This window comes from Lycorma delicatula, chromosome 12 (genome assembly GCF_047948215.1).
Source record: "Lycorma delicatula isolate Av1 chromosome 12, ASM4794821v1, whole genome shotgun sequence".
NCBI classification, from domain to species: domain Eukaryota; kingdom Metazoa; phylum Arthropoda; class Insecta; order Hemiptera; family Fulgoridae; genus Lycorma; species Lycorma delicatula.
This window is the reverse complement of record NC_134466.1, coordinates 12,040,598-12,066,797: the sequence shown is the minus strand read 5'-3', so window position 1 is coordinate 12,066,797 and position 26,200 is coordinate 12,040,598. Positions and strand designations below refer to the sequence as shown.

At 30.8% G+C, this 26,200-nt stretch overlaps 2 protein-coding genes across 4 annotated transcripts in view; both read right to left on the bottom strand.

Moving 5' to 3' along the window:
- The window catches only part of LOC142333008 (beta-catenin-like protein 1), a 47,203-nt gene extending 37,409 nt beyond the window's left edge, over positions 1-9,794 (bottom strand). The window contains exons 1-3 of the mRNA XM_075379776.1: positions 9,745-9,794; positions 5,830-6,066; positions 5,339-5,445 (exon numbers count right to left, since the gene is read on the bottom strand). Of these exons, the coding sequence (XP_075235891.1) occupies positions 5,339-5,445; positions 5,830-6,066; positions 9,745-9,774 (374 nt within the window). The 5' untranslated portion in view covers positions 9,775-9,794. The remainder of the gene's footprint in view (positions 1-5,338; positions 5,446-5,829; positions 6,067-9,744) is intronic.
- Positions 9,795-13,279: 3,485 nt separating this feature from the next.
- Positions 13,280-26,200, bottom strand: part of LOC142333107 (uncharacterized) — a 28,560-nt gene continuing 15,639 nt past the window's right edge. For all 3 annotated transcript variants that reach the window (XM_075380023.1, XM_075380025.1, XM_075380024.1), the window contains exons 4-7: positions 24,682-24,835; positions 23,618-23,751; positions 17,515-17,667; positions 13,280-13,475 (exon numbers count right to left, since the gene is read on the bottom strand). In XM_075380023.1, the coding sequence (XP_075236138.1) occupies positions 13,315-13,475; positions 17,515-17,667; positions 23,618-23,751; positions 24,682-24,835 (602 nt within the window). In that variant the 3' untranslated portion in view covers positions 13,280-13,314. The remainder of the gene's footprint in view (positions 13,476-17,514; positions 17,668-23,617; positions 23,752-24,681; positions 24,836-26,200) is intronic.

Sequence of the window (26,200 nt, the reverse complement as noted above, 5' to 3'; positions counted from 1 at the left end):
GTAAATTTTAGGAATAGAAATAAAGGTTATGATAATAATAGAGGGGACAAGTACTCCGGTAGAAAAAATGGCACTAACTATTCAAATTGTAAACGAAACCATGATGATAAAGAAGGTTCTAATAGTCAAAATAAAACTTCAAACATGTGCATGGCTAAGAAAAAATCTTGTCAACAAACGAAAAAATAATAAAATCGAACCATCCTAATAAGAATGATGACCCCGATACAATTAGAATAGACGTACATCAGGAAAACCATTAGAGAGTTTGCCAAGAGATGAGGATCCACCCATGAAATCTGATGTAAAGGGTGAGAAAACAGGTTTTAAAACTTTAAACACTATTCTGACATGCCTGAAGTACTTCTGAAGGAAACTGAAGAGGACAACATTTTTAATGAAACCGAGTCTGTATTAATTGAAATTAATGTATCGGTAGGAGTTCAAAATTTTCAGTGTCTTGTTGATTCTGGATCTCAATTATGTTTTATCGACAAGAGTTTTTTAGAGTTGTTAGAAAAGGCTAATAATGTAAAATATCATAAAATAAATATTGAAAAATTAAATATAATAACAGCGACGAGTACCAAAAAACAAATTACAAATAAACAGGTAACTCTTAAAGTAAATGTTGGTTTATTTGAAAAAGATATTGATTTGGTTGTATTACAAAATTTAAATGTTAAAGTAATTCTGGGAGTAAATTTCTGTAATAATAATTCTGTTATAATTAATTATAAAGAAAGCATGTTAATATTAATGAATTTGAAATTCCTTTCGTAATGCTTAGTAATAAAAATAAATTAGTATGTAATATAAAAGTTGATAACAATGATTGTGATTATTTATGGTATAAGATAAATAAGGTGTCAAAAAAACTGAGTCCAAGGTATAAGGGACCATTTATAATCACTAAGATTTATGACAAGGGTTATTTTGAAGTTGTAGATAGTAAAACTGGTAAATCTGTTTTGAAGTTAATTGAGCTATTATTAAAAGATTTAATGTGTAATTTTTGTTTTAAAAAGGGGCAATCCTCAAGGTGAGGTTGTGTGTTTATTTGCCAACTTTTTGAGATAGGCTGATGGTTGGCCAAGAACGGCGCATCTTGCAACAATATTTTTTACTCAAGGAGAGTAAAAAATATTGAAAAACTCATTGATTTTCTCCACACTCAATGAACGGTGAATGCAGTTTACTATTGCCTGCTGCTACAGTCAACAAAAGCCACCTACCAAAACAAAAGACTATGCTAATCAGAGACATCATCCTTCTCCATAGTGTGCAGGCACCACAATTTTGACAAGGGATAAATTGGAAAAAATGCACTGGGAATCCCTCGACCACTACAGTCCAGATTTGTCCCCTGTGACTATTTTTTGTTTGTGCACTTGAAAAAATCACTAGGAGGGGAAAAATTCAAAAACAATGAAGACGTCGAGGAGTGCATGTGCAACTGATTGACAAATCGTACTCAAACTTTTTATGAACAAGGAATATTCAAGCTTCCAAATTGTTAGCAAAGGTTTGTAGATCGTGCAGACTACATAGAGAAATGAAGAAGGTGAATTGTATATGTATATTATCAATCAATAAATTTATTATAAAAAAGTAACCATTTATATTTGATTCATCCTTGTAGTTTCAGAACTGCTTTGTTTGGAAGTGTAACAAAAAAATAAAGAAAATTTAAAATCAAAGTAACAATAAAAGGACAACAAATAAACATACAAGGTCTGTAAATAAAGCAATGAGACTAGTTTTTTGGCAGCCAAAGTGACAACACTGTAAAGTTACTAGTAAACATAAAGTTATATGAACAGCTGATTTATATTAGGTACTAATATTTTTAGTCTAATGTTCCCACGTGAGACGTAAACAAACTTTTCATGAAACAAGTTTTATTGTGTGTTACAAAAATGAGTGCTACTAATTATGAGCAATGTTGTACAATCAAGTTTTGTACTAAATTTTTCAAAATGAAACTTTTTCAAAATCGCGAAGGACATATAGAAATGATGCTCTGTCATGAGCCCAAGTTTTTAAGTGGTTTAAAAAGCAATTGTCCATTAGGAATTTTTGTCTACAGGACAGACTGTAAATCAATAAGTTTACCTAGAAATTCTGTAAAGACTGCGGAAAAAAATTGCCCATGTAAAACCAGCAATCAGACAACTGGATTCTGCATCATGCCAATGCACCTTGACAAGCTGCACTCTCAATTAATGAGTTTTTGGCAAAGAAAGACATTCCTGTAGTTCCTCAACCACCTTATTCCCCTGACTTGAGTCCCTGCAACTTTGTCCTGTTCCATACATTAAAAAAAACCTCAAAAGACATCATTTTGGAACAACAGAAAACATTTTTAAAAAATGTAACTGACCATCTGAAGAATATTCTGGTTTCTGAGTTCCAACACTGCTATGAAGAATGGGAAAACCATTTGAAGCGCTGCGTGGCTTCCCAAGGGAACTATTATGAAGGTGATAGAGACCAAGTATAATTGGATTATAAATAAAAGGTTTCTCTGAATCAGTCTCATTACTTTATTTACAGACCTCATATTTGCTGATGATACTATTACCCTAGCTGGAATTAGGAATGAATTAGACAAAATTAATGATCTAGATTTATTTCTAAGGGAGAAAAATGATTTTATCACAGGCAAGAATAAAAACTAAGGTACAGAAATGTGACAAAAAGAAAAATGATTTAAAAAGAGCAGAATTTTTTTTTAAGCAATATGTAAAATTATAAAGCATGGATGCAAGAAAGAAAACATACAAAGCAGAAAGCTCAAATCAGGAGAGCTTTCATCCAAACACAATTTTGATATAAGTAGACAGAGAAAACATAAAACAGCGAAAAAAGAGTAGAAGAGCACAAAAAAAAATATATATATAAGAAGTTACATCAGAAAGGTGAGAATTTGGTAGGTAATATTTTACACAAAAGGAATAAAGCAATATAAAAAATACAAATTTTAAATAATTTTTATATTTGTTAATAGTAACATATTTTTGAAGGTACATTTACAAATATCCCTATTCTTAAAAAAAATTACGGGAATTGCAAAATAAAAACTTAATTTCAAATTTTGCCATATAATTGAATACACTATCGGTATTTGTTATGCAGTTAACATTTCCACTGGAAAATAAAGAATGAATAAATATGGTAATATCTTCCTCCTATTTCACTGCTCACATGGTTTAATTGATTTTAGTAATGAACAAGGTGGAATCAAAAAAATTATAAGAACTTTTTAATTCTGTGCGCTGTCTTTTCAACTGAGTATATCCTTTTCCCAGATTATGGCAGGACTGTCTATAATGAATATCAATATTTTCAACCATATTAAATCTATAGTTCAAATTTGGCAGCTGAGTGATTAGGACATATTTTATTAAGAGCAACTAACCTTGTTTGAAAAGGATAGAACAAAGGTTTTACATTAAATTTTCCTTTAAAAATGGAATAAAGTGCAATTGGGTAGTAAAGATGTTAGAGAAGGCTTTTGGCAAGCATATTAGCTCAACACCAAGAGTTTATGAGTGGCGCAACAGTTTCAAGAAGGCCGTAAAGACAAGAGGATGAGATGTCATAAAACATTAACAACTGATGAAAAAGGACATTGTGATTAATAATTGTCATATCATTATCAAAGAAGTTCCTGAAGAAGTGGATTCTCTCATGGCTTGCTGAAACAATTCTGACTGACATTTTGGCTATGAAACAAGTATCTGCAAAATTTGTTCCAAACTTTTTAATTTTTAACAACAGCATCTCAGAACAATTGTTAGCTGACACTGGTGATGATTCAGAATTATTCAATTATACACCACAACAGACAATATCAATATAGCAGATTAAGTAAAGTTAATCTGATAAAAATTCTTTATCACACCTGCATATATTAATTTTAATATAACATGCAATATAATATTTACACTATGTATACAAAAATATTTAATGGAAATAAAATAAAAATTTACAAAAAAAAACCAATAAGAATATATTCACAAATCTTAGCCAAGTTTTTATATATATTCTATTTCAAAAACAGTTAAAAATTAACTATTAAACAATGTAAAATATTCAATGGTTGAAAATCAACCAGATTGAAATCAATAGAAAGAAAGTATCAATAACATTTTTAAAATTTCAAAGAAAAAAGCATATATATAAATTTTACAAGCAACCTATATTACAGTGAAAATTTTTGTAAGGGGTATTTTATAATAATAAAACATTCAGAACTTATAAGAATTTGAATGACAACAGATGCACCCTAGACTACAGTTCTATTAATTACTGAAATCAAGAAGTCATGTCTCAAGAGCTCTTAAAAAAAGCCATCTCTGGAGAATACAGTGGCACAGTACGGTGTTATTCTTGACTAAAACATCTTGGAATTTTTTTACTACTAGCATTATCATGGTACAAAATCTAAGAATTAGTTGCCCTTTTTTGATCTTTGATTTGCCACAAATGAATGGTGTAAAAGTGCTTAGAAACAGTATAAGCTTTGTTGACCAACCCACTGGATTGGTCTAATGGTGAACGCATCTTCGCAAATCAGCTGATTTCAAAGTAGAGAGAGCCAACGTTCAAATCCTAGTAAGCAGTCACTTTTATACAGATTTCAATACTAGATCGTGGATACCGGTGTTCTTTGGTGGTTGGGTTTCAATTAACCACAAATCTCAGAAATGGCTGACCTGAGACTGTACAAGACCCTTCACTTACCCTCATACATATCATCCACATTCATCCTCTGAAGTAATACTTGAAGGTGATTCCCAGAGGCTAAACAGGAGGAAAAAACTTTGTTGACTGGACAGCTTTGGGGTACGATTTGATAACAGACAATATCATTGTAATAAAAAAATAAAATAAAATAAAATAAACCTTAACATTTGATCAAACTTGGCATGCTTTTTTTGTTTTTGGTTTTACAGGAAGCTTTAATTCTGATGATTGGACCTTCGTTCCGATATCGTAACTGTACATCCATGTTTCATCATCTGTTATGACATGTTTGAGTAATTCTGAATCATCAGTAACTTGATTGAAATTGTTCTGTGATGTTGCTTTTGTAGATAATTCAACAGTTTTGTAACAAATTTTACTGTTTTTTTTTTTTTTTTTATACCCATAACTGTTTTACACAAGTCATAAAAGATTCCTACCACTTCAGCAACTTCTACAATAGAAGAAATGCTTTATTTAATTTGATAAACTGTCACCCATCCTACCCAGATATTTTTGGCTGTAGAGATAAATGAATTAAACAGAATTAATAATATTTTCCTTATCATAATACCAGATTACTCACTTTTCAGCATTATCTGGAAATTTTATCCTCATTTCACGATTGCGTAAAGCCCTTTTCTCAAATAACAGAATTATCTTTTTTAAGGATGTTTCATCCATAACTTCACCCTAAAACAAATTTACAGAACAGCATTTAATTTTATATAAAGTATCTTCAACTTTATACCATTTTCAAAAAACTTTATTAATGATATTATTTTCAAATTAATATTTTATATTTTCAAATTTTTACTAATCATATCATACAGTACATTACTAAATGAAAATTTTTAATTATCTTTAAATACATCATAAAAAAAAATATGTGTATATAATAATAACATACAAAATTACAGTAATATCCCCGATTTTAAATATAATAAAATTAAAAACTAACATAGCTCAAAGGTCAATGAATAATATTTCTTACTAATGATTAAATAATTGTAGGTTTAATTGCTAGCAGGAATTTAGATGTTATATTAAAACCTATAATAAAAAAAAAAAATACACCTCAGCCAAATGGCTATCAACAACTCTCATAATAGCATCCTTCTTTTCCTCTTCCGCTTTCCGTAGTTCAAGTTCCCTTTGTCTTTGCAACTGCTCCGAACGAAAGCGTTCTTGTCTTTCTAATTCTGCCTGCTTAGCTTTTGCTAATTTCCTTATTTTTCTTTGTCTTTCATAATCTGTTTCATTATCATCTTCAGCTTCTTCGTCGGGTTGTGGCCGTTTTGGCGTGTTTGGAGGCTAAAACAAAAGAAATATATCAAATTCACTGCACAACCAACCCAAAAAATGTTTACATTTAAATAATAATTAAGTCATACAATCTTCGAGGAGGAAGTAAAATATGTTCATTATAATTTTTATTTTTAAAACAGGTAATTACCGAAGTTATTCGTTACAAATGAAATTTTTCATTGGAAACACCTTTCAACAGAGTTACATTCCTCTTAAGTTACACATTACTCTCACCAAAAATTTTGTAACAACACTGTACAAGTGTAATAGGCATTATTTTTGTACTAAGTAATTGGTTACAGTATATAATTATTATAGACTCAGCCTACCAATTGATCAATTTAATATTTAAAGTTATTTATTTATTTATTTACATATTAACAATAGGCTTACTCCATCCCTTACAGTTACCAGATGAATGATAAATGAATTTTGTAGCATGTGAAAAATGTCATGCCTGATCGGATTTGAATCCAGGACCTCTGAATGAAAGGCTGAGATGCTACCACTTTACCATAAAGATCAACGAGGTATTAGACAAGAAATTAAATAGGTTAACAACTTAAGTGAGCATTTGATTATGTTAATATAATATGAAGTTCAATACACGGAACTATTACTTACCCACCCTAACCTTGACATAAATCTAATTTTTCTTCTTTCAGTGTCCTGTTTGGCGTCGGGTAATTACTTTCAGACAATACTTCAGAGGATGATATGTATCAGTGTAAATGAAGTGAAGTCTTCTACAGTCTCAGTTCAACTATTCCTGAGATGTGTGGTTAATTGAAACCCAACCACCAAAGAACACCGGCATCCACGATCTAGTATTCAAATCCGTGTAAAAATAACTGACTTTACTAGGACGTGAATGCTGGAACTCTTGACTTCCACATCAGCTGATTTGGGAAGACGCGTTCACCACTAGACCAACCCAATGGGTTGACCTAAATCTAACTACACTCAATTAAATTTCACTTAAACCAAGCTATTTACTCTGTAAATAATGTAAATTGCATTTAACTTTACCTAATTTAATTTAGTTTTAAGTAAATCTAATCTCATTCTTAGATTTTAAAATTAACAAACCAAATTATTTAGTCCAAAAATAATATATTTTACACTAAAATAGTGTTGAATAATGAAATTTTTGTTGAGGGTACTGTGCAACTTATGAAGAACATAACTTGGGTGAAAGGAATTTCCGATATAAAATTACAATTACAATGAATGACTTAGGTGCTAAATAAGGTATATTGCAAGTTTCATCAAAATTGGAGGTGAGTTCCTAATTGTAAATAATTGCTGATTAAATAACTAGAAAGGTTATAATCACCATAAAACCAAACTATAAAATATTAAACGGCAGATTAACTAATGTAGATAGTTATTTTTGTAGAAATTAATTGATGTATGAAGCAGTTGATGAAAATCCATCATAAAAAAAAAAAATAAAATGGTTTTTGATTTTCACAAAATAATTTAAAGAATCACAACAGCTGTTCAGAACACAGTACCTTGCTCAAGTCATACTAACAGAATACTACAAGATGGCTTTTAGCTTTAATGTACTGAAACAGATACAGTGATTTTTAAAATGAATTATAAAAATCAAATAACATATGTTTATTTTCTTTAGATAACAAGAAATAAATTTAAAAAATTAAAAAACACATTATATATATAACCCATGGCACACCCAGTAAAACACGGTTTCCAACATGGGATCATACATCTAAATCGATTCAACCACTGGGCATATATATAAACACCCTAAATACATATTACACTTCTTTTTTTGGGCAGTCATGTAAAAATAAAAAAATTAGCTGTAAAAGTATAAAATGATTTATGAGTACAATTTCTGGAAAACGACACTAAAAAGACTGTAAAATGTCAAAAAGTTCTTCACTAGAAAAATTCAATTCAAAATTAACACATTAATGGCATCAAACTTTCTATTCTTGGATTAAAAGATTTTGGTACTTATGTATTAATGCCACCGCAGCTACAGCTTTATTTAAAAACAAAGTAGTCAATCGGATTTCGGTGGAAAATGAAGTCTCTTTATTAATTTTAATAAATGGTTATTTATATTTATTTATTTTATAAATATAATTTAACCAAACTTAACCTACGCTTGCTAACCTTGACTAATTAACACTGTAATTTTTTGAGTATTTATTTAATAAATTCAGTAATTATTGCAATTACTTATTATTTAAATAATCAAAACACTCCTCTTAATTAGTCAAGGTTAGCGAGCGTAGGTTAAGTTTGGTTATATATTTATAAAATAAATAACTATTGGTAATTACGTATTAACGCCACTGCAGCTACAGCTTTATTTAAAATTGAGTCTCTTTATTAATTTTAAGAAATGGTTATTTATATTTATTTATTTTATAAATATAATTTAACCAAACTTAACCTACGCTCGCTAACCTTGACTAATTAACACCGTAATGTTTTGAGTATTTATTTAATAAATTCAGTAATTATTAATTAATTAATAAATAATTGCAATAATAAACTTCATCGTAATAAATTACAGTGATAATTAACCAAGGTTAGCGAGCGAAGCGAGCGTGAGTTAAGTTTGGTTAAATTATATTTATAAAATAAAATAAAAATAACCATTTCTTAAAATTAATAAAGGACTGTTTTGAGTCTATGTTAAACTCTATATCTGCCCATTTTCCACCGAAATCCGATTGACAACTTTGTTTTTAAATAAAGCTGTAGCTGTTGTTACGTTAATACGTAAGTACCAAACTTTTAAATGGCATTAAATGACTATTAAGTAAACAACGTTAACTTAAAACAGTTATTCTGGATCACATATCTTGACTCTGTTTAAGATAAGGACTATACAGAGGTGTGTGTAATAAAATACATTTTGGAAAATGTTAAAATAGATTATGAAAAAAAAAAACAAAATCACATTCACTTAAGTCATGGTAAACAAATATTCTTGCCAATGCATAAAAAAGACACCTACAGATATTAGACAAACAAAACCCAATATATTAAGTAATAATTATCACAAGCTAGACTGCTATATCTCCAAAAATAATACAAAGCGATTCAACTTGGTGGACAAAAGAATGACAAACTTTTACATGTCTTATGACTAAAGTCAAAATTTTATTTCATAATTATATTTAAAATAAATAATCAGCAGTCTAAATACATTTAAACTAAGTTATGAAAAGATATGAACCCAAAGCATCCTGATGCAATGCATTTCTTTCAAACTGATTGAACTATAAATTTCAAAATTGTGTACATCATAGTAGTGAAAAAAAAAGCAATCTAAGGTGGGTTTTTAACAAATCTTCACGGTTGGAACTATATTTCTTCAATGTACCGTCTGATTGATATAACTTTAAACAACCAAAAAAATTAAAAATGTATTTAACAGTACATAACCTAGTTACATACATTTATGTTTCGTAATTTAACAAATGTTTTTAATCAATTTTTCCATATAACATATATACTCGATTTAATAAGTGTTTCATCACTAAGTGTAACTTTATAATTAATTTATATTATATTACATTATTTATAAGTAGAATAAAAAAATTCAATATTAATTTAACTAATAAATCTTAAGATTTTTGTTAAATCAGAAAAAAGAAAATCATAGAACGTACAAAAATAAATATTAAGCGTTCAGACCTTATACGAAAGAAGTTCTCCAATATCCATTTTTCTATAAAACAAAATCCACAAAAGGTTTCTCACAGGACGACAGCGTCAGTTTACCAACTTCCCATTTGGTGGCTTGTATGTTAACGAGTTGATCGATTAGATCGATGGGTAGTGGGTAGTGAACTAGTATTTTAATTAAATGTTTTACAACGCTAAAGAATCATTCATGTTTAAAATGTGGCGCTACATATTTAAACCAGATGCAGTTTTATGTCTTTATTAAGATTCATTGTACATTCAAAACGTTCGTAATACAAAATATATGAATTTCTCTGACTACTTTAAACATCCAAATTGAAACAGAAATTCATCAAATGATTTTTAAATAAACAGTCTGATTGCAAATAGAATTGTCCAAGAACAAGTGATAATGATAATACCAATAAAAATAATAACGATTAATTTCACTGTTTGCAGGTACCACTTTTATTGTTTAAACAAGGCTCCTGAATTTGTTTAATGTTTCATTTAGTAAAGACTTCCTGAAGAATAAAAATAATTAAAAATTACAAGATAAATTTAACAGAATATTTCATTGTTGAATGAGGAGCTATTAAGTTTACTTAAAAATTGTAAAATCTTAAGAGCTCAGGAATTAACTAAATCTACATGAGATAAACAAAATGTATCCAACCTTGGCTAATAAGAACAGAAATACTTAACCTTTCAGTTCAATGATTTGTTCCCTTCTGATGTAACACATTTATCCCAGCTATGATTCCACTGTTGAAAGTATTTCTCAGTCATTTTTAGTGAGCACCATACAACTCCTTGTTGCATTTCTTTTTATCTCTTCTCTGTTTTCAAATCTTTCCTTTAAGCTTAGGAAAAAGGAAAACTCACAGTAAGCCATATCTGGTGAGTAAGTTGCATGTTAAAGTTGTTTGATTTCATGTACTGCCAAGAATCTCTTAATAAGTTGTGATGCATGGGCTGAAAGGTTGTTGGAATTATTTTCACAACAGCATGAAGGCCATGTTGACAGTTTTTTTTTTATTATCAAGACTTGGTTAATTGTGAGTATGCTCCTCAAAGACAAACTTTCAATAAAGAGTACAACATAACTGGTCTTTGAAATCTGTTCAATACAAGAGATTACAGCTTTGGAAAAATAAAAATTCATCACAACAATGCTTCAGCCCACGCATCACAACTGATCCAGAAATTCTTGCCAAAACATGGGATTTAGCAACTTCAGCAGCCTCCCTACTCACCTGGCATAGCCTCTGTCATTTTTGGCTCTTTCCAAAGCTTAAAATTCTTCTTAAAGGAAAACGATTCAAAACCCAGGCAATGTTTCAATATGATGATTGTGCCGTATTGAAGATTGTTTTTGTCAAGTTTGACATGTCAATTTCTTAATGATTGAGAGAATTGAGTTTTTTACTTTTACTTGCTACATGTGAAAATTGCATCTTGAGGTTAACATCTTTATATAAATCCAATTTCTATGAGATGATTTACAAAGGTTGCTTCTAATATATGTAGTACTTCTATGTGATCATTGTACCAATGACTGAAGGCACATCCAGTCTATCTCATGTAATATTTAGTACTGTAGAAATTTTTTTTTAATTACCAATAAAAGTTTTCCGACTTCAATTTTTGGGCTTTGTTTTCAGAAGTTTTCTCAGAAACTGCTGGTTATGATATTCTAGGACCTGTTTTATTTAAGTGTTTGGTTGATAAACCTGAAACCAAACCACATTTGCCCTTTAACTTGTGTTTCAAATATTTCAGTATTTCTCTTTGATTTTACCCTTGGAGCAGAAAACAGGTACTGGAAAACAAATGATTTATAGACTATATTTACAGGATCTCTTTTACCTATATTAATGTCCTAGATCAGCATCCAAAGTATTGCAAGGCAACAGATATGTACAAATACATGCACTACCTACAAGTAGTATAAAAGTGTGAAGGGTGTAACCTTCTGTACAATACTACCACCACTGATCATTCTCTGGACTTGCACTCACAGATTCATTAAAAAGTAACCAAAAATGAATGCTCATACCATGAAATTTTCATTACATCATCACTTTTTTCTTTTCTACTAGACTACGTGAGATAACTTTGAATACAAGTATAATATTGTAACAAGATCAGTGTAGCAGAGCTGAATAACAGATTCCTACCAGTTAAGAAGAGAGTAATAGAAAATATAATAATGGGAAGAATTTAGAAAGGGCCTGAAAGAAACCCTTCTAGTAAAGGTAACAGGTCTGTTACCTGTAATACTGCCCACTGACACACAATGAACAAATGTTTGTACTGTGAGAAGAGTTATCGGACCAAGGCAAGAAATGCATGGGAACGAAAGGGCTTGGTCAATCGTTCTCACACCTTGAGTTGGTCCGGTCCGGCAGGCAAAGAATATAAGAGTATAAATACTCCTGAGAAGACTAGTCAAAAATCAGTTCTGTGCAGCAGTCCAGTGAGACATTATGTCAGTTCTGCGAAAGGAGTCTGCAATGTCAGTTTGCGAGATGAGTTCTGTGAGGGGAGTCTGCGAGAAGGGCAGTGAAGGAGCAAATTGCCAGTGTGAATTAAGTTTGATACAATTAAGGTGATGCCATGAGTAATTCTAGTAAACAAGAAAAACTATCAGTGAGTTACTTATTTGCGCAAAGCTGGGTTTTTGGCAGTTATGATAAAATCTAATATGGCATGAAAAACAAAGAAGGAAATGAGGGTGGTTGTGTCTAGTTTAATTCCATAATTTAAAAAAAAATGTGTGGCAATCAACAAGCTCATCTATTGCACTAATAACTGTAATTAGTTTAATTTGTTTATTTATTTTTTACCCAACACCTGTATAAAATTATTTGCTGTTTAGCATAATGTACTCATTAGAATTTGACATAGGACACCTTGGGAAAATTTGGATTTAGTAAGAACCTGCTGGTATTAGAAAACTATAAGGTTAGTCAAATGTCATGCATAGTAGTGGAGCATGGACGATGGATTTAGGCTTTTGAGTTGTAGTTATGAAGAAAGCATAATGGATGGATAATGTGTAGAATGAGGAAGTAATGAATATTTCATATTTGTAAATGAAAAACCTAATGTTCCGAAAGAAATTCAATGAGTAAATTTATTTACTGTTTTTTGCTATTTTAAGTCGAATCAATTAATAAGGTCATAAGTGTGTTCAACTATAATCTTATCAATTTTGCATAACCTAATAGATATTAGCCATCATAAGAAGCCATCTTAAAATAAACATGTGGTAAATAGAATTTAATAAAAAAAAAAACTATTTAACTTAACTGCAACGAGATATCATTATTTTTATAAAATTTGTATGGATATGAATTAAAACTGTGAAACTTCTTATTGCTTATTTTCTAAGAAATGAATAAAACAGGTGAATTAAAAAAAAAGAAGGTAATTTGCATTTAAAAATATTATTAATAATATTTTAATTGTTTTTTAACTGAACAGTTTTTATTACATATATCTGTACATTCATCTATTTATTTTTTGTTTATTAATATGTGATTACATAATATTTTCTTTCTTAAACAATATTATTTATTCACTTAATAACTTAACAGTAGGAAAAATTTTTTCATATGAATGGCTGGTAAAAACTTTATTAAACAAACCAAGTAGTACATCTTGAATGGCTTGTTCCAAAAATGGTTTAAATAAAGTCTCCCATTTTTTATTGACCAATTTATTAAATTCATTTGCTGCAAAATAAAACATCAAAAATAAAATGAGTAAAATAATAATAAAAATAATGGGAAATATTATCCACAAATACTCAAATATAATCTAGCATATAAAATTACTCTAGTATCATATCATTTATATAGTGCTGCCTTAAGTGCAGTATTACAATGACAGCAAAATATTTGGTTTAAAAAACTGAAGGTTGTTGAATCACTGATTAACAATTCAAATTCATTAAATGAATAGTGAAAGACAGTCATTACTTAATATCCTGAACTATGTATTGAGTAAGTATAAGTTATCAATAATGAAGGATTTTTTATTTTTAAAGAATGGTAAAATATTGAATTGTTTTATTGAGATTCATATCAAATATTGTGTTATTCATTAATGAAAGATTTGTGTCATTCTAAAATAAAATGACTAGATTAATTTATTTAAAGTAAACAGATCATTCTTAAAATCAAATATTTTATTTATTTATATAACCACATGTTTCCGGAGTGGTCGACCTGAGTCTGTTCCAGACTGCATGTTTACTGGTACATTTGCATTACAGTTACACCGCACTACATCTGCAGCTTGTCAGGCCTAGTAAGCCGATATCAGTAATTGCATTTTCTTACACACACACATGTGCGCGCGCCTAGCCCAACAGTAGCTACAAAACTGATTTGAGGAAAAACATATACACTCACACACCATTTATTTCACTGAATATTAAATAAGAATTAATGAACACAATTTCCAATAAACCCCAAAATAATCTGTGCCACCACTTCTTGCACCTGCGATTAATTCCATAAACTTTATGTAGTCGATCAACGAGATCAATTCCCCCCATATATGAATTGAAGTCTGCAGCTACTAGTGGAGCAGAAACATCTAGTTTTTTCCCATCATGGGATTTTCTACTCACTTTACTAATTTCAGAACCGTGATAGTTTGAAGCAAAGGCAACTACTTTAGTATCTTTCCATTTGTAAAAACTTATACCATTACATGAAATTCTATAGTCACTATCACCCCTTTCCATTTCATTATCGTGTACCATATCACTTGGTACACTCTTCCTATTTATTCTAATTGTTCCACAAGCTAATGTATTTTTAGTTTTGAGTTTTTCTAATAAGGTCAATGTTGTCAAAAATTAATGAAAATAATAATTCTTGATTTTCCTCATTCTTCTTTCGAAAGATGTAAAACTACATGTTTACACAATGAAAAATGTTCAAATTCTTCTTGCAGTGTATCGTCTTTTCCCTGATATATTCTAAATTTTTTTACATAGCCCTTCATATCACCAATGATCCGTATTTTGAATCCACGCTCAATTGGTTTCATTGGGTTGTATTGTTTCAGACTGGGGTGCAACCCTTGAAATGTATCATTGTTTCATCAACAGTTAATTGCCTTGTACCACTGTATGAAACTGCAAATTTATTATTTAGTGTTTGAATCATGGATCTAATTTTGAAAAGTTTATCTTTGCTGTTATTGGAAATGGTTGAATTGTCATTAACATGGAGGTTACACAAAATAGCATCAAATCTATTTCTTGACATTGCATTTGCTATTTCTGGGTTATGTAAATCTTGGACACAACTCCAGTAGTCCTTCCGTGGCTGTAAAATATTGTAGCCCATGATCATATTTGTACCCAGAAACACATGGAATTTTTTAGTGACAGGCTCAATTTTTTATTCCACTGGGTGGCATAAAGGTTACTTTGATAAACAATATTTTCAAGAGTTTCACGAACGATCTCAATAAAAATCTCAGTACCCATATTGCAATGCATAACAAATTACAATCAACACCTGTTGGCAAGGAATAATCTGATATGACAGTTGCTTTTTGTTGTTTACACCATTTTCTATGTATTTCTTCTTCAGTTGGTTCTTTTACAGTTTTACTTTTAGGCCTACGTTTTTTAGCACTACATTTACTGTCAACTTTTTTATTTTTATAATTTTTATCTGATATATTCTCAGGTACAACCTCTCTAATTCTAGTAATTTCTTCATCGAAAACTAAGTCAAACATATTATTAGTATTCTGTCTAGTCTCAAAGATAGTTTCATTGTTTTCACTTGGATTACTTACATTTACACATAAAGCATTGTCATCATCATCATCTTCAATATCTGTTTCAAAATTGTTATCTAAATCTAATTCGTCCAAATAATTAATAATTTCACTGTCAGTCACAATAGTATCCAAATTGGATAAATAAATAACTAATGATAAAACAAAAACATAAATACCAATCAGCTCACTAAATATTGGTTAGGCAATCTAACCTAAAACAACACTCAAGGAGCTCATCGGTACTTACAAGTTATGGATGAACTGTCAGTAAACAATACTACATAACTGTTCTTCATTGGCTAAGAGATGCTGTTCATTGTAAGAGATAACACCTTTGGGAAAATGGCAATTGGAAAATTCATCAAAATAACTTTTTTCTCATGAACAAACACTAGATGGGTTAAGAAATTCCTGATTACATAAATATAGAGCCATCTATTTTTTTACCGAGCATGAGATTTGATCACAGTAATAATTTCCTTCACATATTATACACTTCTCCATCCTTCGAAATCAGTCTTGAAAGAAACTTTTCGTCAAAGATTTGGCAGATTTGGTCAAAGATTTTGATTATCTTCCCAAGTCTTTAGGAAGTCATCATGCTAGTAAAATTCTTTATCTGGGGGAATTGCACGAAGTAACATGGAGCAAAGTGAGGACTGTAAGGAAGGTGCTCTAACAGTTTTATCCCACTGCTGGCCAAATTCTGGGTGCAAACTTTGGAGCAGTGTACTGGAGCATTATCATGATGAATAAATTCTGTTTCCATCCTTGAGTTTGGCCACAGGTTCTTGATAGTTTTAATAAATTTAAGCAGGCATTCCTTGGTATACTACTACTACCCTGTAACTGTCTTTTGAATTTCCAACAACTTGCTCTAAAACTCCTATCACACTAAAAAATACAGACCACCATTCTCTTCTTCACCGATCTGGATTCTTGAACAGGAACATGAGTCTTCACATCTTCGATCACTCACACTTCATTCTAAGCCTTGGTTAGGACATCATAACAGTACAGCCAAGTTTTTTCAGCTGTCACTATATGGAGATTTCCCATTTTCAAACTTTTTCAGTATATCACAGCACTATGAATCACCACGTGTCATCTGATCATATTTTCAAGGTCTGTGACACTGAATGGGTACAAAACTTTCTAACTTGGAGATGATCTTACAGAATAGCATTAACTGCCAGTGAATTAATTCCCAAGGACACCTCTATTTGGTGACATGTCACATGTCTGTCTATTTCAAGCATTTTTCGTACTACAGCAATGTTTCCCTTCAGTCACAAATGATGATGGTTGACCTGATCTTGCAGAGTCCTCAAAGCAAAAATTTCCTCTTTCAAATGTTTGGTCCACCTAAATAATGTTGTACACCAATCCTCTCCAAGCTCAGGAGTCATTTTCTCTAAACACTGATCAACACTTAACAGACATGCAAACTTGCCCTATATTCAGTTTTTCATCAAGATGACATCTTTTCACTAAACAGAGAAAAAGCAAATGATACTCCAGTCATTGTAGAATAACTGGAGTGGCTACAATGCAGGTTGGGACCTGTCTAAACATTTGCTAACTTGTAATCACCAGTGATGAACCATTCCATTGTAATGCAAAATTTTCCCAGTGCTCTTTATATAGTGAATCATGATTTTTTTTTAAATTTTTAATTAAAGAATGTAAATATTATTTTTTTATGCTAATCTTTATGAATATTTGTAAGTTGTTTATTATGCTGCATATATCTGAAGAAAAAGTTAATATTATATTTAAAACGATGAAAAAAATTTCAGTAGTTTTTAGATCATTTACTCGGTATCAAAGAAAAAAAAATATTCCTTCTTATTTTATAGGTCAACTGTCAATAATAAAAGATCACAAATTATTTCAAATTTTTGTAGATAAACACATAGAATAAGGCAAAAAATAAAATTAACATCCAAAATATAATATACCTACCTTTAATTGTCTTTTCATCACTCCATTTACAAATTCGTATCTTAACTCCATGAGTTTTAATAATAGTGAACGTCACATTACCTATATTATAAAATGTTTTATTGTCTACAACTTTTGGACTACCTACGATACTAATTTTACTTTTTAAATGTTCTGAAAAATATTTAGAAAACAAACTATTAGTAATTTATAACATAAATATAACCACATAATGCTTGAAAGCACTGAAAAATTAGAGTGGAGGTTACGCTACATCAACCTTACAATTCAGATGCTGTCCAACAGACTTCTTTTTTACTTGGGTCTCTTATATGGCATCATATTTCATAAAAACAAAGTAAAAAGAAAAAAAATTAAGCAGATACTTAATTTAATAAAGCTTCGACTTTACCTGTCATAAAAAAAAAATTGTTAGAGGAATGGAAGAATTTATTGATTGTATAGATGGGGGTCTATGGGGGGCTAATTTATTTTTATTTTTAAAATAAGTTCCTAACTCATTAACTAACTTAGAAATTAAACAATATTCTCTAAATTGGATAATAAACCATAAATAAGGATTTACTTGACAAATAACCTCATTTTTCTTAAGAAACATATAATGAATTATTAATTTTAAATTACAAACTGAACAAAATGTCCAATGGATGAACATTTTTTTTACATTCACCATTTTCAATCAATTAATCACAACTGAAAACATTCAAAAGTCAAAATAATATGTATTTTTCAAAATAAGTACTAACAAAGTGGGATAGTCAGATTTGGTAAAACTGTTACACAAATTGAATAACAAATTATATTACGAAACGACAGCATCAAAATTACACTTCATGATAAAAACACTCTTAACAATAAAGACCCTGACAGAAGAAGGATTCATCAGTTATTGGAACACTATACGTAATTGAGAATACGATTGGAAAATAAACATTTTGTAAACATGAATGACTTTTACAATCATAATGGTATAAATTCAGGTGAAGAATATTGCAATATTGTCAGAACAAAGATAAATAAACCAAAAGCTTTTGTAAAACGAGAACCTTCAGAAAAGTGGTATAATCCTTTCAATCCATTAATATTTAATATTATTAAATCCAATACAGACTTTCTATTCATTTCAGAAGAATATATTCATGTGTAGGCTGTGTAGTAAAATATGTAAACAAAACAAATAGAGGAGCAAGTCACAACAATGATAAACATTTGGAACTTGTTATCATTGCGGTAACAAAACTCATAAATGTGAATATACTAAATGATACAGAGATCACAATTCAAGAAGCTGTGTGCATGGTATTTACTATCGAAGTCTATCTCAAAAACTTCAATAATCATCATATATATATTCCAACAGTAAGGCCATTTGAACATCAGAGAATAAAAAAATCTATGAAATAGTTGAGAGAATTAGAGAATGACTGTGCTGTTTGAACAGAAAACTACTTTGATAAATACAAGAAACTACCAGAATACTTAAGAGGATATTACAGTAGCACATTTCGTACCTAAATAGATAAAAATGGAATGAAGACTGTTTGGGGAGGGGGGGGGGGCAGAAAATTCTTTTTGTTACCACCCAGGTCAAAATAATAAAAGAGGTTCCTTCTTGGATATTAAAATATTTGTAAAACAGGGTTAAAACTATGATGAAAACTATGATAATAATAGGAATAAAACTGAAATAGTAAAAGTAATGCAACAACTGGGATAATATATATAACATGAATAACAGAATAATATCAAAATTTGTGATGGGTATATTATTAAATATATTAATTCCTTTTAGAAGTAACAATACCGGGTCTAGTACATTTTTGTTATTTCCTAGGATGCGCCGTATGTCCCTTGGCGATTTAAATTTGATGTAAAGCTACATAACATACACAGTCCACAAGGATGTGTTGCACAGTCAAGCGTCAGTCGCATCAGATTCATAATGGTGCACCTTTTGCTGACATCAGGTATCTGTCAGTAGCTCCACCATGTCCTAATCACAATTTGCACAGGAGCAAATTCTTGATGAGCAAAGATTCTTGATGAATCTTTCTACATGAAGAGTCCCAAGGTAACACCGTATCTTTGATGTGTCGGAGTTTATTATATGCTGTAGACGTCCAGTCACCTTGCCACTTTCTTCAAAGTGGGATTAATAAAATTGTTAGTTGTAACTCGAGTAGTGAAAGGTGGTTGGCTATATGCATCTTTAAAACCAGAATCTGCACGTTCATTACCCAGAATTCTCACATGGCTAGGGATTCAACTAGAGAATTTGTTGAAAGGAATGAGCCGAAAGGATAATTAGGTATTGAAACTACAATATGGCCATTGATTTTAACAAATATAAGTGAGAAATAGAAACCATTCTTTTCATTCAAAAAAATTTTCTTTACTTCATTCTTTTTCAAGTGAAAAAGTTGAAGTATTAGTGGAGATGAAATTTATTTCAATCTGAATTGAAAAATAAATAGTGATCTTTGATTATCTACTCTAAACGAATTAGCGTAATTGCTTAAAACAAAGCTCTGCTATTGCATTCAACAAATTATTTTTTAATGATAATATAGTCTTTTATAGATTTTCTTCATTAGCCGAATGTGGTAAACCTTTCATTATAGAACTTATAATGGAAATGTACAATTTTTTTTTGGTGATGGGTACTGTGCATCAACAGGAAAAGCAACTGTAACAATAGATAGAGCTATCTTCAGACAGTTTTGAAAATACCTCTTTCAAAATTATCACTGAGTAGAGAAGTTGAAAATCAATACAGGTCATTATTTAAATATGTCAGAACAATAATAATTGAAGAAGTAAGTATGACTGGTGAAGAACTTCTAGAGCAGATTGATTTACATCTTAAGCAAATTACCAGTAATTTTACAAAATCTTTTGATGTAATATTAATTGGTGATTTTGAGAGAATTTCCTCCAGTCAAAACAACAGTGATTTACAAAGAAATAAAATGCAAAATGATGGGGCTAACAGCATGGTGTAATTTGAAATTATATGAATTTTCTGAGATTATGTGGCAAGCAAATGTTATTTTATCCAGAGCACTTATAAAATATTGGAAACTGAAAACAACTGAACTTGGATGAATTGGCATTAACTGAATCAAGATTTGTCAGTAAAGAAGAAGCTGCTTCTGCTTGACCTCATGGAATTCGTCTCTTTTTATAAAACGAAGCTGTTCAAAGTTTTAATAATTTACATTAGGTATGGCAGAAAATAAGGAGACTTCTATTGTGAAAGATATTTACATTGGTTGCCATAACGTTGAACAAGAAGCTTTTATGAAATAGAAGTTCCATAAAATGTCAACAATTGACATAGGTTGATTACCTTATGAAATAGCATTCATATTGGGTAAATATTACAAGTTGACTACTAATGTCAATGTTTCTGATGGAATGGCTTGCTGTACTGTGAGAAAACTGTACCAAATAAATCATTTATTTTTTAAGTAAGGTCCAATTGATTGTAGCTACATAAATTTTATGCGACTGTTAAAACATGCATGCCTCCCAGCTCCTGGCATGTTTTGCACAAATGCAGACACCATTTGCAGTCGTAGGGTCACTGGGTTTGATATTGTAAAGTTGATATGTTTTAAATAATTGAGCGGTCTGCCGATTGTGAAATATTGTTTGTGATTCGATTCTTGCCTGCAAGGAATGTGTCAGCAGCGGACATTCATCGTCAGATATCTGAGGTTTACAAGCCTAATTCAATGATTGACAGTCAATGGAATGGTGAAACACAATAGCTCCATTTCAAAGTGAAAGCCAAACATATAATGTCAACACACAATATTATGGTAACTGTGTTTTAGGATAAACATGGTGTCCTGTTAGTCGATTTTATGCCCAAAGGTACAACAATACACTCAGCTGCATACTTCAACACCTTGATGAAACTTGAGCGTGCCATACAGAATAAGCAACATGGCCTACTCTCTGGAGTTATGTTGTTGCATGACAATGCACAAATTCATTCTGCTGTTCAAACTCTAGAGTTAATCAGATCTTTTCGATGGAAGCAAATGGACCGCCCATTGTACAGCCCAGACCTGTGATGAGTGGTTACAATCTATTCCACTATCTGAAGGAGTTTTCTCGGCAATCAGCAGTTTGACACTGATGAAGTGAAAACAAGGATTGAAGACTGCTTGTCCTCACAGGCACCTAATTTCCATCATGTGGGCGTAAACAATTTTGTAAAAAGCTATGATAAGTGTTTAAATAAACAAGGTAACTACGTAGAAAAGCAGCATAAAATGTAAGGAGTAAAATAAAAAAAAAAATGTTTTTGATAATATCTTTACTAGTTTTGTTTGTATTAAAAAATGGACAATATTTTAAAAAATAGCCCTAAACATATATAATTCCCAACCAAGAAGGGGGAAGACCTTGTGATGTTACCAGTCGCCACACCAACCCCTCTGTTCCAAGCCCTGAGGGGCTTTACCGGCGGTCATCTTTAGACCGTCTAACTGATTACATCTCACAGTCATCAGCCAGGCCTCGGTCGGGATGCCAACGATGTAAATGCCTTGGCAGACATTTGCATCAGCAAAATGCATAAATTTAATCTTCATGTATTCTTTAAATGGACATCTTCACATCCAACCTAACATGATTCCCAAAAAACTAACTGATCGAAACCGTGAACCCGTGCCTAGTCCAGATTTGACAGCACCATTCGTGACTGTGAATCCCTCAGAAAATGAACGAGTTTAAAGTTAAATCAGTGCAACTCATACCAATCAAAATTATGTCTTGCACAACATAGAAATTCAGACCTACACCCAAATAAGTTGACCAATTTAGGTCACGTAACAAGGGGAACGCAACCTCATTTTGATCCATGCAGGAGCTGGGGACAAACCTTGCACCCCCAGCCGGTCCTATCATGGTGTTTTGCATGGCATTACCAAGTCACGCTCAGGACTGCCACCGGTGGAGGGAAGCCACATCCCCGGTTGCACAGTTTAACATACCCTGGCGGCACAGCCACGCCCACCAGCGGCAGCCCCAAATCGAATCACAAACAATATAATCGTGGCACAATGCCAATGCGCCTACCTCCAACCAATCCAGTGCCTAAGCCGAAACCCTAGCCACATGGGATCCTAACACGGTTGAGTACCTTGATTATGCTCCCTCTGCAGACCTACATACTGCAAGAGCACAAAGAAAACTAGCTACTATAGACCACTCCTTGTGGATCATTCAGTAATACAGACATCCAGAAAGGAATGTATTCTCTCAAGTTCCCTAACAGCTTGTGAACGTTTGACCTCGTATCGGGGACAGACGTAGAGGACGTGGTCCACTGTATCATCAGTCCCGCAATCTGGGCATTGAGTCAAATTCGCCCGAAAGACACCATGCCTGAAGAGAAATTGTCCTTTACGTATATGCAGTATATATATATATATATATATATATATAATGTTATTGTTATATGGTCATACAGTCAGTATGTTGATGAATTATTTAAATTTTCACAAGGCTGAAAATATATTAATGTATATAATATTAATTTATAACTTGTTCTTCATCCAAGTAATGTTATGGATAACTAATATATATATTAATAAGATTATATTTATTCGAAACAATTACAATCGCCACATTAAGTTTTCATTTTGGCCATATGGTCTTAAGTCCACATCAGTTTATTTTTTTGGATAAAACCAAAAAATGATTATATTTTATGTTTTCAGATGAACTGCTGTATCTCAAATAAAAGAAATCATACATTCCCATTCGCTTTTGCTTTTTATAATTGTGACAGACGAGTAGATTTTGTAATATAATTTAATTTTTATTTGTTATTAAATGGTGTGTAAGTAGCGGTGAAGGGAGCACAATGTCACCACACTTTTTTAACTTTACCTGTTAACTACTTACCTGTTATGAAAATAATTGTTTCTGAATACGACTACAATTGGATAACAGATATTTTCCATCTTTTAATATTTCATATATTTTTAGCATCACTGAAATGGATGAATTATGTGCCCAGACAACAAGAGTAGTTTCTCACATAAAATGACATAAATGCATACCTAAAATTTAAGAAAATACATACCAAGTTTTATTGTGTTTATTCCAGTTCCGTTTACATTATGGTTTGATATATTGCCTTTAACAATGTAACTTCCTTTTACATTTAGTGACGGATATGTTGCGACAAATTCGATTGAATGATCTTTACAATTATACCTGGAAAATTAATGAAATTATAATTAATCAAGGTATTTGATTTTGCATTCCATAGAAAAAAATGAATATCTCCATGATAATTCCATTGTTTTTTTATTAAACTCTGATATCCTTTATATGCTGACTATGAAAGAATTGTCAATGTATGTCCAATGAAATGACTGCACAAAATGTTGAATGCTAGACACAGAATTTTCTTAACATGCATCAGTGAATGCAGCAGACTACTACACTACATGTAATATACGGACTCACATCAATTTAACAGAGATTTTAAAAAATTAATAAAGCTTTTTATTATTATTAAAGTAAAGGAGGGTTCTTTCTTAAGAAAATAAGTTCAGAAAAATATCAGTCTTACTGATATTTCTAATACGGCCTACCAGGATTTATTTTTTAGTGATGATCCTTTATTACTTTCCTACCAGTACATTTTAATTTTCTCACTGTCTTTTTCCTGAATTTTTCTGTTCTATTCTTTTTTGTTTTGTACCTTAAGTCAATAAAAATTTCTGAATATTTATCAGCTTGCGCATTGTGTTTTCTTAAACGCAATGTTATTTTAACATTGTAGAAAGTATAGTTATATAAATGAAAAGTGTGAAAAAATTAAACGGCTATTAAAAGCAAAAAGCATTTTTTTCGGTTATAAAGTTAAGCAAAATGGTGAATATGCAAATTGATTATAAATTTGATACTGATTTTTGCTAGAACTAAGAGGAGTTAAATTCTGTAACAGTTTGCTTATGTTTCATCTTGGAGATTCTTTTTCTAGTCCAGAGGCTGTAAAACAAACCGAATGACTTAAATTCTTTAGCTGGCCTCATAATACTATTTAAAGAAATGTAATCACTACAACAAACGATTAAAAAACCTGTTTAGAAGAGAATTTCCTCTAAAAAAAAAAAAATCAGATATAATATTACATACCTCAGGTTACTAACTTTATAGTTTGAAAGTCCAGTAAATGTTTCATTATCAAATTCTGAAAATATTACAGAACCTGAACAATTTACAGTCTGGTTTATAATTATATTTCCAACAGTTACTGGGTCTATTGACGTTAGTGATGAGTTTGGTTGACCTAGCAAAAAAAATAAAAAAAACATTAAATAAAACTATATTTTAACTCTCATATATTATACATAAATTACATGTAAATAATTTTTCAGAAAATCTTCTTTAGCTAATCACTCACCTTCTTCCAAAGTGGAGATTCTGGTGGCACATCTTTAGTGACACTATTTTTTAAGACAAGATATTGGTATTTTGTTCACCATGTAAGATCATCTTAACTGATGAAAATCATTGAATACCTTCTAATAGCACTTATTGTAAAGTAAATAAATAAATAAAATTACTTATTTAAAATTACCGTAATGGAGAAACTGTTACTCTAAAGGTGTTGCTGTATCTTCGTCACCAAAACTGTCTTTGTAGATAAATAATCACAGTCTTCATCACTACTTTCTCGTAAATGGATAACAAATTCTTCTTCAATATCATCAACTAAACATTCTTTCTCTAAATATTTTGGGTTTTTCACATTCCGTCATAATGGTGATCAATCTTTTTCTGTTATATTAGAAATTCTTTCTTCAGATATCGTAATTGCAGCATTAAACTTGAACGTAATGTTCTTTTGCCCACATATCCTTTTACGCTTGCCAATATCATTTCAATGGGGTTTAGATCTGGGTGGTATGGTGGTAGGCCAATGGTTGTGTGACCATGAGCTTCCAAAAGCCAAGCCAAAATATACGTCTTATGTTTTGGTTTGTGCAGCTTAACTAATTTATAAAATTCTGGTCTAAGCATTTTAAGATGAAATGGTATTTGCTTCTCCTGTAACCAAGATATCATTTTTGATTTCTAAGAGTTTGTGATAGGTACCTTATCGTATTGATTATTATACTACACAGCATTATCCAGCAGTACAACCGATTGCAGGGGTAGATGTGAATAAAGTTTATTTTCCACCCATTTTATGAGATTTTTGGAGTTCATCTCTTCTCACCGCCGCCATGTACGAGTATCGCTTGATCTCTTTTTGACATAGGATGATGTATGCCCTGATCAGAATTATCCTACTATGTTGTGTTTCAGACATGAAAAAATAAAATACATGTTTCATCTACATAAACAATGGAATGTTTTTCTTCTCAATAACGTTTAATACAATCTAAATAATGTATTTTTTGTTCTTGTATTTCATAATTTTCGATGAGAATATTTCAATAATTTTCTGTTTTTCTCCACTGAAATCCTAACGATTTCAAAATTTTCCTGACACTCCATACACCACACCAACCTGAAAAATAACTAATAGCCTCTTTCAGTTTATTACAAATATGTTTGGCTGTAGAAAGCATTTTTTCTTGCAAATAGAAATCATAATCATTTCACCTGACTAAAAATTTATTGAGACTGTCTTAATTAATAATTCTAT